General features: G+C 36.2%; 1 protein-coding gene across 8 annotated transcripts in view; it reads left to right on the top strand.

Moving 5' to 3' along the window:
• DMD (dystrophin) overlaps nucleotides 1-20,227 on the top strand; it is a 1,318,095-nt gene that overhangs the window by 894,096 nt on the left and 403,772 nt on the right. For all 8 annotated transcript variants that reach the window (XM_068155047.1, XM_068155048.1, XM_068155051.1 and 5 more), the window contains 3 exons: nucleotides 684-831; nucleotides 2,109-2,258; nucleotides 17,490-17,654. In XM_068155047.1, the coding sequence (XP_068011148.1) occupies nucleotides 684-831; nucleotides 2,109-2,258; nucleotides 17,490-17,654 (463 nt within the window). The remainder of the gene's footprint in view (nucleotides 1-683; nucleotides 832-2,108; nucleotides 2,259-17,489; nucleotides 17,655-20,227) is intronic.

Genomic DNA, 20,227 nt, shown 5'->3' with positions numbered 1-20,227 from the left:
GGGCCAGCTCAGCCCTCAAACTGTTGGCATTTCACAGTTCCCTGGTCAAAGCACCTGAACTTGCCCAGACAGCCCTTCCCTTACATGGCGGGCAAGATGTCAGTATGGTATCAATTACTCCACTGGCTGGTTCAGGTGGCTGTCTTGGCAGTAGCTCCCGCCCGCCCAGCTTCTCATGAAACTGGGGAAAAAAACAACCCCAGCACAAACCAAAACCGTAACCCTATCCAGGACGCATGGTCACCAAAATATCTGCTTGCAGAGAATGTCGAAATAGGTTGAAGTGTCAACTTTACAGATGCAGTTTATTAAAATTTGGAGGCAGAATTTTTCCTTTCTGACACTGGACTTCCATACTGTTAGCTCACACAAGAATCTGGTCCGACTTGTTAACAGTTCTAGTTCTGATGTATTTCTTTGCTCCCTGCTCTATGCAGTCCAGAAGATGAATTTAGGGTGATTTATTATTTTTTTTCATTAAAAATTCATTTAATAGTATGTTAAAAGGATGCTGATCAGATAATTTTTATATTTAAAAGAAAGTGACATGCTTTTAACAATAATTAATAGAAATGATAAGATTTATGTTTTTTTCCATAGTCTTTCTTTTAGTATGGATTAAAACAAACAAACAAACACAAAAAACCCACCCCAGAAACATTAATTTCATGCTTTTATTGCAGGATAGAGGAAGAAAAGAATATTTTATCAGAATTTCAAGAGGACTTGAACAAGTTGATTTTATGGTTAAAGGAAGCAGACACCGTTATTTGTACACCCCTTGAACCAGGGAATGAAGACCAGTTAAGAGACTGCCTTAGCAAAGTGAAGGTACTGTGAGTCTTGTTCTTAATGTTTCCTTATTGTATCAGTTATACATTGAATAAAATGAAATTCTGTATTCAGAGAAGACTTTTGCCATCAAACACAACATTTATTTAGCATGTTTTTTAGATAAATCAGAGTAGTGGAATTGCAAAATTCAGGTACAAATTAGAATAGAATAGAATAGAATAGAATAGAATAGAATAGAATAGAATAGAATAGAATAGAATAGAATAGAATAGAATAGAATAGAATAGGAATAGAATAGAATAGAATAGAATAGAATAGACCAGACCAGGTTGGAAGAGGCCTTCAAGATCATCACGTCCAACCTATCATCCAACACCACCTAATCAACTAAACCATGCAACCAAGCACCCTATCAAGTCTCCTCCTGAACACCTCCAGTGATGGCGACTTCACCACCTCCTTGGGCAACCCATTCCAATGGGCAATTAAAATAAGAAAAGTAATTAGAAATGTACTGAAAAGAGAAACTTATGCTGTAGTATTCCCAAGGGATAAATAACCCAAAATTAAAAGTATGATCATATTTTATTTGTACCTTAGTTTTTACAGACCACATTGTTCTTTTGGAGCTACACAAAAGAATACATCCTAATGCAGCAAGTAATAATGGATTGTCTTGCAGTGTGTCTCATTTCAAACCACCTGCTTATATTAAAAAGAAAAACAAATAAAAATCCTGGAAAAACTTGTGTTTTATTTTAATTGTCCTTAGTTGTTATATCAAATTCCTTTGACAATACAAATTTGCAGCAACAGCCCGATGATGGAGAGGAGGTACTTTTAGAAGATGCCTTGCATCTTTCGGCATTACTTGGTTTTGATTTTTAATGAACATTCACAAACACTCTTCAGTATGAAGTGAAACTGGGGGACTTTTCACCACATATTATCTGAGTGTTCACAGCATGAAACATGTTAAAAATCTTCTCCAAAGTACTTTTTCACACTAAAGAAAAAAATTCAAACACACAAGCTATTGAGTGTCTATATGTGGAGCATATGTAACAATGATTTCATATCCTGAGAAACCCCATGTTGTGGGTTTAAGACTCTATTTAGGCTTAATCCACTAATGAGAGATTTTAGCCTCCATCCACTGGGGAGTTTTAGCCTTCTACATTCACAAAGCGATTGTTATTTGGTCTTCAATTGAGTTTATTCCTTCAGCTGATACACAAATCGATAAAGGTGAAGATAAGAGAGATGGAAATTCTACCACAGTTCATCTTAACTGCTGTATTTGTCTGTTCCAGTTAAGAGTTGAAGAGCTGCCGCCACACAAGGGAATACTGAAACGATTAAATGAAACTGGAGGAATAGCACTTGGAAGTGCATCACTGAACCCAGACAAAAAACATAAGATTGAGAGTACGCTGAAGGAGGCTAACCATCGCTTCTTAAAGGTTGGACATATTAGTGTTATAAGTGTGGGATAATATTTTAATCTGCAGCAAATATTTGCTTTATATATTTTCTGCCAGAAGTTTTTTCTGTATATGAAGAGATATTTGTATGCATAATGAACCTGAGGAAATAAAATGTGTACAATATACTACTGTAAGAAACAATGACAGCTAGCCAAGACCATTAGTGACTGAAGGGACTCAGCATCCAAATATACTCCCTACATTATAGGCCTGATGCTTAAAAGTGGAATGTAGAACACCATTTTTGTAGTCTGGTTGTTTTGAGGGTGCAGCAAATAGTCTGGCTTTTATGACTCATGTGTGAGAGGCAGCAGCAAATGACTGTCTTTATGGAAACACTTCCTAATTCTCTTATCTCCAACCCCATGATGAAAGCTGCAGCCACTCTTTCACTTTCCACCATGCTTCTTCCAACCTTGAGCTTTGAATTTCAGTTTCTGTCTAGCAAAGTACCACTAGTTTTCTTTTCTGGGATCTATGTGTTCATGGGGAGAAATAAGGGAGGATAAGGGAGAATAAGGGAGGAAGTACTATATTTTTATCTTGGAAACTCATGACAATGAATAGCAAATTTGATGAAGAAGTAGATAATTTGTGTGCTTTCATTTAACTTCTGTTTCTTATGTAGCAGAAATGGTAGAAAGCATTGTCCAGAGGACCACCACTCAAGGTATAGACTAATCTGGTCAGAAAAGGACAGTGTTAGAATCAGATGAAGGACTTCTTTTGAGCCTGACAGCAAACTCAGATTCTGGAACATTAACCTGTGATGTCTACTGATTGAAGTTGCCAGGATGCCAGTGTAAACATGAAGAGGGATTTTGGAGAATTTTGTTACAAACTTCAAGCACTGACCTGGGAAATAAACAGGAATCTATTTGATGGGAGACCCTTATTAGTATTTTCCTAACAGAAACAGCCTGGTGAAGTTTAGAATATTACCTAATGGCTCAGACAAAAGTGGATAATAAATATTGATCACATTCACAAACTCCAAGTTGGATACATTAATCATTATTTAGGTGCTTGGACAGAAGTAGCTCTTTCTGTACAAATGGGTTTCTGAAGTCAATATATATAGAAGAATTCAGAGCACTTCAAGATCAAAATAGTTGAAGTAAGCATACACATGGCTGAATTTAGGCACTGTGATTTGAAAATCTGAGCTGGAGTGTTAGAAACACAACACTGGTTTTCAGGAAAAGAAACCCAAACTTTTAGTACAATTACACACAAAAAAATTTGCATTTCACTTTCTGCTTACTGTTGCAGAAATGTTGCAGATTTCTTGTCGCAGAGCAACTACGAGTGCTGTTGAAAGTAGTTAGGCCTGGATGAAATAAGGGGGACAAAACTGTTGTGTAGAGAATCATTTGCTGTACCAGTTTGTCTCCTAGATCTAAGTAATATTTCTGGCAAGGCTTGGAATTTCGCATTTAAAAACTTCTGCTTACTCCCAAAAAAGATTAAAACCAAAAAATTGAACTTAAAATTGAGATCATTACTTAACCACTTTATTTTTATTTCATTTATCCAGCTCTGGGGACACATAAAACTGTGTAATGTGTTGAGTGGGGACTTGTGAGAGCAGCTGTAGTAACCCAGGAACACCTGCAAAATTATTTTTTCACTGGCTCTTGGTAGCTGAATTATAAAGAATCTTTAAAAACCAGAACAGAACAGAAACTCATTTTGAAAATAACAAGACTCAAATTCCATACATGTTCTCTGAAGACCTTCTTTTTCTCTGAAGGTTTTCTATTTCCCATGTGGTCTTCAAAAACTTTAAAAAATAAATAAATAAGAAGCAGCTAATTTATTTTTCAGTTTCTGCAATTGATTTTTTCCAAGGAAATTCAAGGGATATTTTTTTAAACATTTTTTTTTCTTTTCTTTTACTCATAATTTGGGTAGGAAGCCTTATTTCATCTTTTCACTTACTCCTCTGAAATAAAATTAGAAATCATGGAAAGAAAATCCCCAAGCCTGACAGAGGGACATACCTTGTCTTCCTTCAGTTATAGATATGTAAGCAATGATAAAAACTCCGGTATCCAAAGCTTGCAGCGCTGGCACTTTTATATCAGGCAAACTTCTGTAGGTCACCTGAGGATGGTTCTGCAGTCAGTTATTTTGATGAGCGCATATTTTTTGTGTTCCTCAAAGCACAGTGGACAAACATCATACAGAGATTTCTCTGTCTCCCCACCCCTTCTAAGAGTGTATCTTTAATCCTTGGTTGCAAGCTGTTTTGTTTTGTTTTCTGCTATCTCTTCTAAAACTTAACTTGCAACAATCTATTATCTGGTATTCCAGGATGATATTATTTTCAAAACATGAAACATATGTGACAGTTACATAAATAATGTAAGGCAGGACCTTATCTGTCATACACTAGAGTAATTCTCTTTCTTTTGGAGAAGCTGTGGCAATTTACACCACCTAAGAACGTAACCAAATATCTCCTAAGGTTATGACAAATTTTGTTTTGCCGTGATCTGCCAAGCAGGGGAATGGGGGACAACACCAGTGAGTCCTAACCTTCAAGGGGACATATTAGAAATAAATCATGTTCAAACCTTCTTTACAGTCAGAGAAACTATTGCCTTACAGCAATGGAAAGAAGCCGAGAAAAGAAATTGAGTATGAAAGGACTTGCAATCACATAAAAGAAGCTTTTCTTGCTTTTGCTTCGGTATTGTCTTTGCTTTTAGGTGTTTGTATCATGTGCTGGTGACCTTGAAAATAGTTACATGAAGAATTTTTTTCTTCCTTTGGATAGTAATAGCTTTAAAATGACATTTCTTTAAACAGTTTTATTGAATAGTGATTCTAATAGGCTGCTACCTCAGACATAGTTTAAGGAGAGAATTAAGATTAAAGTCCACATTTGCAAGCATGACTTCTATCTTGCCTTGTCTTACTTATTGTACCCTCTCCAAAGCCAGTATTTCTTGTAAAAATGAAAAACAACACTTTGTGAAGTCTTAGTTGTATGAAAAATTATAACCATTTTTATTCATTCACATCAATAATTTTTCATTGTTTTCAAAGCTCAAAGCATCTTCTGCTCTGATAACCAAGAAAGCTAACCACCTAGGGCTTCAAAGCATGCAAAAGGGGTACTAGGCACTGGAGTTTGTGATGAATTCAGTTCTTGTCATACACCACCTGCCAGGGTGCATAACAGGTCTGTAATGTGTTTCTTACCTTTTACTGTGCAGCAAATAGATTGATAGATTAGGTCTGAGACCAGTGAACCATGGAATCAGAGGTTTGCTGGAAGGAGTTTATTACTCCTTAATATTATTCTTGGTCTGGTGTCAGCCAAGAGGGATGAGCTAGATTATCTGAAAGTAAGCTGGATGCCAAAATCAGCATTCTCCTCATTTATCCACCTTAGTCTTCACAACATCTACTGTATGTATTATGAAGGCTATTATGAGTGCCTGATGGAGACATTTTGTTTCACTGCCTTTTAATTTGTCTGCTAGTATTAGAACTAATTACTAGTTGCTGAAGAGACTATTTCACTGTTTACTGCCACAGCAAATCAATTTGTTGTGCTATATGGGCAAAAATAAAGTATGGAGTAGAGTGGCATGGCTACAATTTGTGAACATTTTCTGTACCACCAGGGAAAGCATAGGTCATCTTAGCTTGGTTGATCAAGTGTAGAGAAAAACAAACGGGCCCAGAAAGTGCAGAAAGGCAAAGTCATAACAAGGTTATAGTTCATGTGTTGTACCTTGTCTTGAACAGTAATTATTCACAGATTACCTGTGATGACATGAAAGTTCCAGGATGTCAGTATAACTTAGTTTCAGTTCACAGCTGAAACAACTACAATTGCCACTCTTGTCATTTGTGGGATGGAGGGGGAAAAGATCTTAGAACATGAATACTACAGTTTTATTACTGTGCTTTCAGTTTGAAATTAGAATAGTATCACCATCGTTTGGGGAACTGAAAGCTAAATATTCTCCTGTATTTGCTTTCAATTAATAACTGACCTGATTCCTTTAAATATAATAAAGTGTTAGGTTAGGATAAATTATGCATGACAGTTTATCATATACTTCTGATTAGGTGTAGTCCACATTCACATTTTCATCAGCCATATTTAAAATTGGCCTTACCTACAGCAAAATGAAGTTTTATTTATATATATATATATATATATGTATATGCAATATTTTTGGATCAGCCTGACATCAGAACTTCACAATCTCTAAGAAAGAAGAATAGTTTTTATTCCTTTTTATTTGAGTCTTGCTAACAGCTATGGTGCCATGGGTTAGTTGTTTAGGTGGGTTGGATTGGTTGATGGGTTGGACGCGATGATCTTGAAGGTCTCTTCCAACCTAGTCTGGTTTATTCTAAATTGTTTATTGTAAATTGGTTATTCTACTACTAATTGAGATTGTAGAAGGCAAATTTAATAGCAGTGTAAAGATAAATTACTGTTTTCTAGCCACCCTAAGCATACAGGAACTAAGATGTCATAACATGACACACAAGTGAAACCATGTTGATGATCCTCCTTTGAATAAAAACATTTTCTTTCAAATGATATTAAAATTTATATTCCTTTGGTGTTCCAAAAGTATCGAATAATGTTTGAAACTAAGTGTTGGGGGCTTTGTTTTGTGTTTTTGTTTGTTTGTTTTTTCTGGGAATTTTGTTAGTTTAAAGCTTAATTTGAAGATCAGCTGTTAGGCATTGGCCATTATTTTCAGCCTAGTTAGAAAATATTGTGGATATATAGATTAAAAATAAGGATATACTGAAATATCCATACTGGTAATAGGATAATACATGATGTATAGAATCATAGGATGTTTTGGGTTGGAAGGGACCTCCAAAGGTTATCTAGTCCAACCTCCCTGCAGTGAGAAGGGATATCCTCCACTAGGATCGGGCTGCTCAGAGCATTGTTGAGCCCAACTCTGAGTACCTCCAGGGATGATTTATCTGTATTTCTATACTTTCTAGTGGGTCTTTTTTGTCACTGTGTAATGGTCATTCAACTTAAAAAGGCCATAAGTAATTCTCAGGTTTTAGTTTTAGTGGAAGTTAAAATGTCATCCTGTGATAAAAAGGGGAAGAAAGGAAATGCAGCATTTTCAAGCCCTTCAAAGGAGAGAACTTTGATAAAGGAACAAGTTTTATTTCTAAGGATAACGAGGGGAAAAAAAACTAAAACAAAGCAAACCCAAAGCAATCTGATGGAATAAAACTGTATTATGCTATTATAAACACAGAGAAGATACTAATCTTGATTGTGCAGATAATGTAGCCTACCAGACCAGTTTATTGTTGCACAGGCAATAAAATAAATTTGGAAGGCCTGTTATTGTTTAGTTCTACTTTCAACTTTTAATAGCAGAAACAAAGCTGATTGAAGATAGAATTTTACTTATGGAATTATTCTAGGGGGGGTGTAAATCGATGCAAATTGGTTTAACTTTATTGATGCTTGGTATGTATCCTTTAGTTGAATTCTATAGCTTTTTGTGCATATGTGTTTCTTCTATGGAGAGTGGCATGTGTGTGCTGCAGTGTACCCATTTCAGGGGCATGACAAGAGGAGACTACAGCTTCAGTCTTATCCCAAGCCTGGGTTTCCTTCCTGTGGAAATGCAGGGTACAGCTTGTGCACCTTTAGTTTTTATCTCAGTGTGGAGCCAGGATGTGTTCAGGGCCCACATTCACCTCTGGACTCTGGGAACCACCTCTTTGTCTATCAGGTTAGATGGAGACTGAAATATTTTCCTGGAGAAATCTTTTGCCTTGCAACTCAAAATCCTTCCTTTCAACTTTGACAGCCAAGCTTGCCTAACGTGAAGACAACCAGCCACCTTCTCTGCTATCTCATAGGCAGGTGCTTTGCACAGATTATTGCATTGGTCTAATTTTAATTTATTACCATAGAAACTCAAACACATTTTCTTTATTTATGAGCACAAAGGTAAAAATTAAACAAAAAGTTACATGTCCCCTTAATAAAGCACTATGAATAAATAGATGGAGTTGCACAGCATCGGAAAAAAATGAAGGTTTGAGTGCTGCAAATCCCTGATAGGTGATATATTTGGGTATCATACTTTACAGAGACAATTTTGATCTTGACACTTCTCAGGGACTGGAAATGTCAGGGAAGTTGCTTAATTTTTCAGCTGTTCTATTTTTCTATACACAACTCCCTATCCCATGGGAACATTCTAACATTAAATTGCTTGGTGATATCAAAAGGTTTAAAGCATTGTGAAAGTGGTTAGTAATGCTGGTTTGTATTATTTTTGGAGTCCTGCAGAGAAATATGAAATTATTTTCTTTTTATTAATGATACTGTCATTTATCTTGTTAAGTATTAATAAATACTCTCCCACTACAGTATCTTGGTTACTGTCATTTCAGAGTTTTAGTACTTCTGAAGTCCCTTAAAGGAAAAATTTATGATATGCAAAATGGTTTTGTAGCAGTCAGGCAATAACCACACAATATCAAGGGCTCTTGTGGCATACTGCTGAGTATTTGGTCTTCTTTTCCTTTGAATAAAGTTTGTTAGTGTGTATACAGAACACTTAGAATTCTTTCCTCTTTATGCATGCTAGATTCTAGCTTTATTTTTAGGTTTTTTTACCTTAGTTTTCCTTTTCCAGGTGTATTTTTAGACTTAGCAAAAAAATGACAGCAAGCATAATAAATTTAAATTGGAAATTCATCATGGTACTATTTGTGGACTTCAGGTCACATGGACAAAATATGTACACTGTTTCCTCCTCCTCCAGTTTTTTTTCTCACAGTCATCCCAACAGCAACCTCTGTGAATCCAGTCATTCCTTAACTGTTGTTAGTTCTTACTGTGACTTTCTCAGGTGGTAAAAGGACAGTCTCTATGGCTGCTATGTGTTTGTAATGTCCCCCACTTCACAAGAGAGGGGCAACAGATTCTGGAAGCATTTTACAAAGAGAAGAGGAACAAGAGAGACCCGCCACATTTGGCAAAGATATTGATATATTTAGTTTAGCTATTGATTGATTGCCATGGTGAACTGATTACACATGGAAATAGAGCTTTCAGTATTGGCATGATTTTGAAAGTAGAGCATTCAGATAATTTGTGATGTTGAAAAGGAAAAGGAGAGCTGCAGAAAAGAATGGGAAGGCAAAGCAACAGGCAGAAAGAGCTCTGTCACATGGAAAAAACATAAGTGGAAATAGGACTACTATTGCATGCCAAACCACAAGAAGAGATTGCTCTTAACTATGTAAGACAGGGTTTATTGTAGCCTATAAAGTGATGCGTTTCCCTTGGGATAGCACATCTAGGTTTGTGCTGGCCTGCTATTTTATTCTCCTTTGAACATTACGTCAGGTTTCACATTGCATACAAGAAAAGCTTTGAACCCATCTGGAGTACTGTGTCCAGTTCTGGAGCCCCTGTTACAGGAAGGATCTGGACATGCTGGAGTGTGTCCAGAGAAGGGCCATGAGGATGATCAGAGGGCTGGAGCACCTCTCCTATGAGGACAGACTGAGAGAGTTGGGGCTATTCAGTCTGGAGAAGAGAAGGCTCCAAGGAGACCTTATTGTGGTCTTCCAGTATCTGAAAGGGGCATACAAGAAAGCTGGGGAGGGATGTTTTAGGGTGTCAGGTAGTGATAGGACTAAGGGGAATTGAAAAAAAAAAAAAAAAAAAAGTGGAAATGGGTAGATTCAGATTGGATGTTAGGAAGTTCTTCCCCATGATGGTGGTGAGACACTGGAACAGGTTGCCCAGGGAGGTGGTAGAAGCCTCAACCCTGGAGGTTTTTAAGGCCAGTCTGGATGTGGCTGTGAGAAACCTGATCTAGTGTGAGGTGTCCCTGCCCATGGCAGAGTGGTTGGAACTAGATGATCCTTGAGGTCCCTTCCAACCCTAACAATTCTATGATTCTATGACTGACTGTTCAGGCAGTCTATCAGTATTGTGGGGTGCATGATGGAACTGCTTTGCCTTGTGTATTGTATGTAGCCTGAAGGATAGGTGTGGTATTATCTGCTGTGCACCAAGGAAAGAACAATTAAGATGTTGTACTTTTACCTTAATTTTACTGACAGAATATCCTTCATTAAGTGTCACAGAAGGAATCATACTGTAAGCACTTTGTGGTTGCTTTTGGATTTCTGTCAGTGAGAAAGGTAAAGAAAATTAAATAATGCACAAGATTATTTAGCAAAGAGTTAAGGAAGAGGTACTTGTGTTCAAAAAGTGACCTTGACAAAAGGGAAGCACTGAGGTAGTAGACAATGGAATGAATGACAGTTAGTTATAAACATTAAATAACCCCCCCAAACATACAGATGTTCAAAAGACTGTGATATACACAGTCTTTTCCATGAGGGTAGTGAAACACTAGAATGGGTTGCCTAGGGAGGTAGTTGAGGCCTCAGCGCTGGAGATACTCAAGGTGAGGCTCAACAGGGCTCTGGACAACCTGATCTAGTTTAGGGTGTCTCTGCTGTCTGCAGAGGGGTTTGGACTAGATGACCTTTAGAGGTCCTTTCCAACCCAAACTGTTCTACGATTCTATGATCTTACCATGCAGGAAAAATAAAACAAATTCTCGGGGTGCAGGAAATATTTATTTGCTTTTTAAACAGCTGGACAGACAGATGAAGCAGAAAATTGTTTGGTGCATTAGATTTGTGGAATGCTTTACTCTTAGGCATCCATGGAGAAAAAGAGGATTTTATACATATATATATAAAGCAAAATTGAGACTATTAAAAATATACTCTTAAAGTTTAGAAAGAGATCCAAAAACATGTGCCAAGGTCAGGTCCTGTGAGGCTTGTAGGGAAACTTGAAGCACTACCTACACAGCAAATAAAACTCTTCTATATATATTTTTAGTAGCATGCTTTCATCTTCCTCTAGTAATACAGTCTCTACTCCAACTTCATCAAAGATACTATGGCTCATAAATATTCATAGTCTTAAAGAAATTACGTAGATTTTGTTTTAAAGTCAATATTGAGTTTGTTAATGAAAATGGCTCAGTTAATTAACTAGATGTTGTCCTAAACCGAACTTACATGAAACTCTTTCTTACACTGATTGTTCTCCACGAAGAAATGATGCATAAAAATTGACTTCTCCCCTTCTATTTTAAATCAGTTTTTTGGTATATGCTCCAGGGATGGTGATTTTAAGCAGATAGAACTTTATGAACAGTGACTGTAAGAATTGCTGTTTTATGCCATCATCTCCCTAGTATGATAGAAGTGTCAGTTGTGATTTTTCATTAAGTCTGGATGGAAGTTTGCATTTAATAGTTGTTATGACTTAAGATATTTCTTTAATATAGGAGGCTCTGTTTGGACAATATGCACCCCTGCTTTCAGTCCAGTTATGCTGTGGGCTGATTGCAGTGTAGCCACCTGTTTCCTTTCTTCCTAATACTTTTATGTTTTTTCAAAAATGGAATAGTAAAGTAAAAGCTGCATCTTGTTTTACATTTAGCAAGGAAAGCAATTTTTCAAACCTGACATTATTCTGTAAGATCATTTCCATAAGGTATTTTGTATATCAGATGGTCCCTTCCAAGCCAAGCATACAACTAAAACATTAGCAGTCTTCACAGGTACCCTACAACATACTTTTGCTCATATTCATTGCAGCTTATTGTCATGTATCACATTATGCATATGAAGAAAGCTAAATTTTAATCCATTGTCAAATTCATCAAAATAAGATGCTTTCTTTAGTGCTGCTCTGTTATTGAGAGGTTGGTGAAGCAGCTAGCAAGAGAAAGGGATAACTTGTCTTATACGGAGGGGGGGGAACGAAACCAAGAAACAACAAAAAACCAAACACTAACAAATTTCCACTACTGTTAAAATATTGCATTTTGGGATTTCTTTTTTTCTCCACACGCTGTGGTGAATATTGTCCATATACTTTTTTGACAAATGACAAGATTGAGGAGCTGCATCTCCTGATGTCTGTTCCAAATCAGCTGGATCATTTAAGTGGCTTTCCTTCTTTTTATCAAGCCACAGCTGCTGATAATGATACAATGCCTTAGTAATAATATAAATTATCATGTTCATTCATTTGCAATAACATTTCTGACTTCTGCAAGACTGTTCCAAATTTTTCATTCTTTCTTACTGTCTCTACACAAACAGTTTCAACTCTTTCATTTTGAGCACTGCTCCTGAGTTACAAAATTGAACTCTAAATCCACAACTCTTATTTTAATTGACAGTGCTTTAATTGAATCTGCTTTCTGGATATTTATAATAAATTAAACAGAAAATATGATTTTACATCAAGTGATGTATTTACACAACTTCTTCCACCCTTTATGCTTACTGTTATCTTAAGAATTGGTATTCATTTTCATCTGCTCTAATTCAGCCATAAATGCACGTACATAACTTTCTACAGACTAAGAAGTAGCTACCTAAAGCTAAAGTAGGAAATATCAGTGAGAAAGTGGAGTTTCTGAAATGATCAAGGAGATTTATACTGCCAAGATGAGCATATGGATCATTTTGCACTGAAGTAATCAGATTGATATGGGGATGAAAGGAACAGAAGAGTACGTCATTTAGGCTTCTCATGAAGGAGGATCATCCAAGACATGAGGTTCAGATGGAACAGAAACCAGCAATAAAATTAATTTTAGAATTCAGAAGGATAAAAAGAATAAAATATTTAAATAAAGATCTAGGCTTTGAAAATATGCAATTATTCATATTTCAAAGTGCCTTCTCAATTTCTGCAAGATGTTATCATTTCTGTGCTGGTAATTTATTGTAGGTTTTCTAGAAAAAAAAAAGGAATACATGGGAAAACAGTGGGAAATGATCTCACAGTTTAAAATTAGGATAAAATTAAGTATTGTGAAGACCAAGAATCAGTTGGTAAAGTTAAGCTCTTCTACGTTTTTTCAATTTAGAGCTTAAATATTTTCTATTATTCTGTTACTAATATTCCAATTAAATTAATTAACATTTGAACTAAAGCACAAAATTTGAGATGCATAACATGTATGAGATTAATGTTCTGACACATATCATTGAGATTATATAGTTCTTTGATGCTAAAATCACATTTTTTTTCTTTGCAGCAATAACCCATACTTTTTGTCCTTTGCACTTGCAAAGTTTTCTTTTTTTTTCTTTAAGTTGCAACCAAGGTACCTTTTCAGTGTTGATCTGCTACCAAATAAGGGAAAGTCAAAAATACTTTAGCAAAGGGCTAAGGAAAGAGCTAAGGAAGATGTTCCAACTGCAGTTATGATTTCTCTATTTTTTTTTTTTTTCCCCTTTCTTTTCTTTTGTGCTCTGCCTTCCTTGCCAGCCTATAAGACTCATTAAGCAGGCCTGTGTTTGGCAGATCTAAGGGAAAATATGTCATGTTTGCCCTGTTTTTACTTTTCTGCAGGTGTTGCCCTATGGACATTGTTCCTATTGGTCTTCCCCCTTAGAAAAGGACATCAGACCTCCTATGATAAAGCTTAATAATATTTCTTAAATAGAAGGGAGAGAGATAAGATACCAAACAAGATGAAACTGATAACTCTGAGGCATGAAATGAATAAAAAGAGGATGAGGGGAGAGAAGGGCCGAATGCAAAACTGTAGAAGAGAGAATTGAAGTGTGATACTCGCTCAGTCATCTGTGGAGGCATCCAAGAGCCCAGAGACAGGAGGGCAGTAGGCTGACTGTAGGTCTCACCAGCATCAGCATTCCACATCTGGGGTGAAACCACTGGAGCTGTGAATAACAAGCTTGAAAGACTGTGAATTAAAAAGTAGAGAAGATTTATGGAGGCCCTGTCTCCCTCCTTGTATTCTTTTCTGTCACAGAAAGGTTAGAAATCTGGACACTCAGTCTCCATGCCAATGTTCATTACTCCATGGAGGTTTAATCAAATTATGCTTCTGGTGAGTTGCAGAACTAGCTCTAGAAACAAACTGTCCCCCAACAGACAGTCTGCAGCAGAACCTTGCCTTGAGAGGTGGCCTTGTAATTACCTTAAACACATCAGTCTCTAATTTGATCAGCCAGAGCTTAAAAAAAAAGAAAGAAAAAAGAAAGAAAGAAAGGTCAACAAACAAAATCCCTGAGATGCAGAATCATAAGGATCTGATTCATCCCCCACACCGTGGCATGTAAAGTTACCTGGATCTTACGAGTGTATGTCTTCTTAAGTGCTTATCCATGATAAATTCTTATCTGTAACATTAACCTCAGCTAGAGGAAACTCCTTAATTTACTTATTTACTGTTTCTCTTTTAATGTCAGTGGTAAAAGTAGAGGATATTAAATTTCTGTACATAATAAACTGATTCATATTGACCTAGATTTTAAAATTATTATTTTAATATTAAAAATATTATAATTCTATATTTGTGCTACAATCTTAGAGAAGGACTCAACTCATAAGAAGAGGCTGAATTTCTTTACATCACAGTTTGCCCCTTGCTGTAGGTGGGATTTATTTTGCTTACTTTTCTTTCATGATTAGGAGGCTGAGGGAGCTGGGATTGTTTAGCCTGGAGAAGAGGAGGCTCAGGGGTGACCTCATTGCCCTCTACAACTACCTGAGGGGTGGTTGTGGCCGGGAGGGGGTTGGCCTCTTCTCCCAGGCAACCAGCACCAGAACAAGGGGACACAGTCTCAAGCTGCGCCAGGGGAGGTTTAGACTCAAGGTGAGGAGGAAGTTCTTCACCGAGCGAGTCATTCATAATTGGAACCGGCTGCCCAGGGAGGTGGTTGATTCACCGTCCTTGGAGGCATTCAAGAGGAGATTGGACATGGCACTTGGTGCCATGGTCTAGTCATGAGGTCTGTGTTGATAGGTTGGACTCAATGATCCTCGAGGTCCTTTCCAACCTAAGTTATACTGTGATACTGTGATTATTTTTGAAAACAGTAGGTTGAAGTACAGTCTGTCACCAATATCTAATCTTTCATCTTCTGCTTTTCTGGATTGAATATATCTTAGTACATAGGTGGTTACTTCCCAAAAACACTCTTCAAAGTTTTCTTCCTCTGTCATGTGATGGATCAAATATTCTTGATTAATGTTGATTGCAAGGCAGATTCATTTACATATCAGATCTTCAGTAGTCAGTTTGGATTTTTGTCTGCCTATGACTACCTATATACTTAGAGTAGTATTTCTGTGGAACTTATTTACATGAATGTTAAATCTACTAAACACCACAGATTAACATTCCAAAGTTGTACGAAAGATGAAACTAATCTGTGAAATTAGGCCAAAGTCTGCATAGATATTGAGTTAACACGTAAAGGAATAGATGCATTTCTAAGTGTTTTCTTTCATACCTGTGGCCTTTCTGGAAAAGGAGAGGGTTTATTACATTTAGGAAGGCAGAAAAAGTAATTTGACTCACTTGTTAAATTTTTATTAAATAGGATATTATGATGTGGCTATAGTAAGCAGTGGAGATAATGTAACGTATAGCAAATCAACTTCTTGAATTCCAAATAGCACTTAAGTATGGTCTAATAAATCACATGCAGAGCATATTTGTATGTGTGTATTTTAGTACCAACAAAGCAGTACTTTCAAGCCAAATTTGTAAAGAAATCTGCATGTCATGAGACAATTGTTGTCTTCCCAGCTCATGGTTCCTTGCGTTTATTTGTGGTCTTTTGTTGTGGATTGTTTGTTGGTTTTTTTTTTTTGGTTGGTTAGGGTTTTCTTATTTGTCTGCTTGTTTGTTGATTCTATGATTCTATGTTTGGGATTTTTTTGTAGTTCATTATTTCCATATCTGTGATGGGTTTAAATTTATTGTCATCTGTAAAATGGCCTCATTACGAATAAGAAGTTAGTTAGTACATAGCAGTAATACCTGTGTAGCTGAGCCATATGATAGCAGTGCTTCCATTAGTACTTCTTAAATTTACAGAGAATTTATAGTTTGAGTGTATCAGAAACTTCATGTTTTGATGCTTTCAAGAGTGTTGCTTTAATAAAAATGTGCTTAAAAACAATGAGCATTGAGAGAATGACCTCAAACTGCAACAGGGTAGGTTTACATTGGACATTACGAAGAAAATTTTCACAGAAAGAATGATCGAACATCAGAATAGGCTGCCCAGGGAGGTGGTTGAGTCACCATCCCTGGATGTGTTTGAAGGTATTTGGGGATATGGTTTAAGGGTGAACTTTGTGGAGCAGGGTCAATGGTTGGACTTGATGATCCCAGGGGTCTTTTCCAACCTGAATGATTCTATGACATGTCACTTTTCTTGATATGGTAAAGTATCCATATGTCTTGGCTGATTTTAATAGTTAACTGTCATTGTTTCATATCTGTTCCTAGGCCTTATATCTGCTGTTGTGAATGATTATTATCTTTTTCCAAGTACATATGGTTTCTCCCCTACTATGTGTTTTCAATGTTGCTCATTGTATAGTACAGTGATACTTCACTTCTCTACCTTAAGAAAACATATCTGGAAAGGACAGCTTGGAGTTGTCTGTTGGCTTATTTATTTTCAACCTCTTCCTATCATTCCTCCAAGTGCTTCAGTTTTGTTGGATTTAAACTATGTCATTCACTGGTTCACAATTTCTAATATTCTTGGCACAGAAGAATGTGAGTAGTTAAAAATTTGGCTATTTTGAATGCAAATGACAGAACCAAGTTGCCCAATCAGTATTCTACATTATTTTTCTTCTCTGCATATGTCTGCTCATTAATATTTGGACTAAAGTGCAACTCTAAAAAATATGAAATAGAAAATATCTATTTCTATATCTAGATCAAAAGAATTCTTTGGAAAATAAACAACTGATTTTGGGGCCTGGATTTTTTTGCTTTGTTTGGGGTTTAATTGTGAGTTTATGAGAGCGTGTGGTGTTTTGAGTTTTGAGTGTGTTTTTAGTTTTGTATGGTTGGACTTTGGTTGGTTGGTTTGGTTTCATTTATGATGGTATTTTTTGGGTTTTTTGTTGTTGTTTTTTAGGAAAGAGTGTATTTTGACTGACATACAAGATATCTAGCATAAAAATTGATTATTGGGTTTATTCTTTCCTTGCCTCCTTCCTACCAGTGTATAAACCCTGTATTTTAATATACAAGTGTATGAAAGTATAGTGTTTAATTGGTTTCTTTTACGCTTCTTTTTCACACACATTACAAAAATGGTTTCTGATATTGTTTTCAGGTGTCCAAAGATCTTCCAGAGAAACAAAAAGAAATAGAGATTCTGCTAAAGGATTTCATCGAACTTGATCAACAACTAAATCAGGTGGTATTGTGGGTAACTCCCGTCAAGAACCAGCTGGAGCTTTATAACAAAGTGGGTCAGCCAGGAGCTTTTGATATTAAGGTAAAATTTATTCCATTTTAAAAAGTATCAGGGTATTTATTGGTCAAAAAGTCAGTTGCAGAATTAACTATATAGTCTTCATTAATGATATAACTTTGAGTCAGGAGTTAGTAATGGGTCCCAAAAAATTCTGTGAATTAAGGGAAGCTTGTATTCTTTCCCATAAAATGGTTTCTAGTAAAAGGGCAGCTTATACCCAATGATTCCAAGGTGAAATATAATCTATAAATATAAACTAGAATTTCTGCCATATTGTATATGCTACAAAAAAAAAAAAAAAAAAAAAAAAAGATGATACAGCAAATTTTAATACAAAGTGAACTAAAATTCCATTTCAGTGTTGGACTATTTAAGCTATTTCATTCCGTTTAATATGACCGCATGAAAATAAGGTTAGGACTATACCATGATTCTCATATTGCAAGTAAAGATATCTAATGGCACAGGTAGCATTCCAGTGATCAGTAAAGCTGATTATCTAGCAATTGTGAGCAAAATATTTGTAATCTGATCCTTGATATGTATTTAATTATTTTAAAAATTCTTGCTTAAGGCTTGGATGAGGCCAGAAAAATTAAGGGTGAAAAACACTGACTAGAATCAGCTGGCCTGCTGGGTGTATCCATAGACCTTTTGGCTTTGCATTTAGTCTATTCATACATGAGCGTACCTTCACTTAAACTATAGGAATATTTAAAATGCAATAGATGTTTTTTAAATCCATGAAATTGTTTTTGGTTTCTGTCAGTTAAGCATCTTGGTCACCTACATAAAGATTAAACAGAAAACATGAGGTTTATATTGATTTTGATGTAATTTTCGGTAAGGGAAAAAAAAAAAGGAAATATTTACAAGTTTTATTGCCTTGAATGAAATTAACTAATACTTGCTTCTGAAGATTTTTGGCTCTGCTAAGAACATTTATTACATTAATTTTAAAGAACTGTTTTAATACCAAAACATCTTTTATGTCATACAATCATATCATATAAGCAGTGGATCTCAAATTCTATTGCAGTCTATAACTGACAAAATTAGTTCAGCAATGATATTTGTTCCTTTTTTATCTAATAAAACTAGGTATAGCTCATTGCAATTGTTTGTATGTATACTGAAAGAGTGATGGAATTTTGCTTCCAAGAAATTTGTCTATCCTTATTTTCTTCAACTTTTTTTTTTTTTTCTTTCTGTTTCCTTTATTTTTAGACTGCTTCCACCCTTAAATTTTGTATAAAACCAGGACTAAATTATAAGAGTTTTGCTTGCTGTGAAAATATTCTGCTTTGCTCTTTCAACCCTCTTTTGATGATGTGATAGGAATATTTCTGAAAAAAAAAATCCTAACCTGTTGAAAGATAGAAAACATTATTTTAAAATCTGCAGTCCTGAAGTGATGGGATGAAGTCATGCATTTCTGGAGAGCTGGGGGAACAATGAGGAGCTCCAAAGAAGGGCAAATAAATTTTCTGTGAAAGAGCCTACCATATTTCTTTCATGGGTAAAATTCGATTACTTAGATTTAAAGCGTGACCACTTTTCATTGTAGATGAAACAGCTAGTTGTTTATACTGTTGTAAGGACTGTAAGCAAATGAAGCATGTTAGATTTAGCTCTGTGTTATCGATCTGGATTGCCTTTAAACAATGTAGGTTTGACATCTTAAAATGTTGTTGACTAAAGGTTTACTCAGACTGCAATTTTCTTCTAGAACAGAAACTCTTACATTAAAGACTCCATATTAAATATCTCCAAAACCAAATGGAATTCTTACAACTCTATAAGGCTTAAGAATAAGCATATTAGAAGTTTTGAGACTGCTAGTCAGGACAAAACACAAAACAAAACAAATAGATATAATTCAGGAAAGAAGCCTTTGTCAGGGAATCATAGAATCAACCAGATTGGATAAGGCCTCAGAGATCATCAAGTCCAACCTATTACCTAATACCTAACACCTTGTGACTAACTAAACCTCCACTACCTCCCTGGGCAGCACATTCCAATGGCAAATTACTCTTCCTGTGAAGAACTTTCTCCTCACCTCGAGCCTAAACTTCCCTTGGCACAGCTTGAGACTGTGTCCTTTTGTGACAACACTGAGTTTTATACTCAACTTTAAACACATATTTTAGACCCATGCCTAACAAGCTGTCCTACACTAGGTCAAGCACTTGCATACAGATGCTCATAAGTCATTTTTGACATGATTATGTAGATTTTAAAATTACTATCCTGTGGAGTTAATGTTACCTTTAATAAAATAAGGATATCTTCATGATTACTTATGGAAGTAATCTCAGTCTGGAGAAGAGAAGGCTCCGAGGTGACCTAATTGTGGCCTTCCAGTATCTGAAGGGGACCTACAGGAAGGCTGGGGAAGGACTTCTCAGGATCTCAGGTAGTGACAGGACTAGGGGGAATGGAATGAAGCTGGAGGTGGGGAGATTCAGGCTAGATGTGAGGAGGAGGTTCTTCACCATGAGAGTGGTGAAACCCTGGAATGGGTTGTCCAGGGAGGTGGTTGAGGCCCCGTCCCTGGAGGTGTTTTAGAGCAGGCTGGATGAGGCTCTGTC

Source organism: Melanerpes formicivorus, unplaced genomic scaffold (genome assembly GCF_026170545.1).
Source record: "Melanerpes formicivorus ecotype bairdi unplaced genomic scaffold, bMelFor1.0.p_v2 SCAF_30, whole genome shotgun sequence".
In the NCBI taxonomy this organism is placed as follows: Eukaryota; Metazoa; Chordata; class Aves; order Piciformes; family Picidae; genus Melanerpes; species Melanerpes formicivorus.
This window is presented reverse-complemented; position numbering and strand designations above follow the sequence as displayed.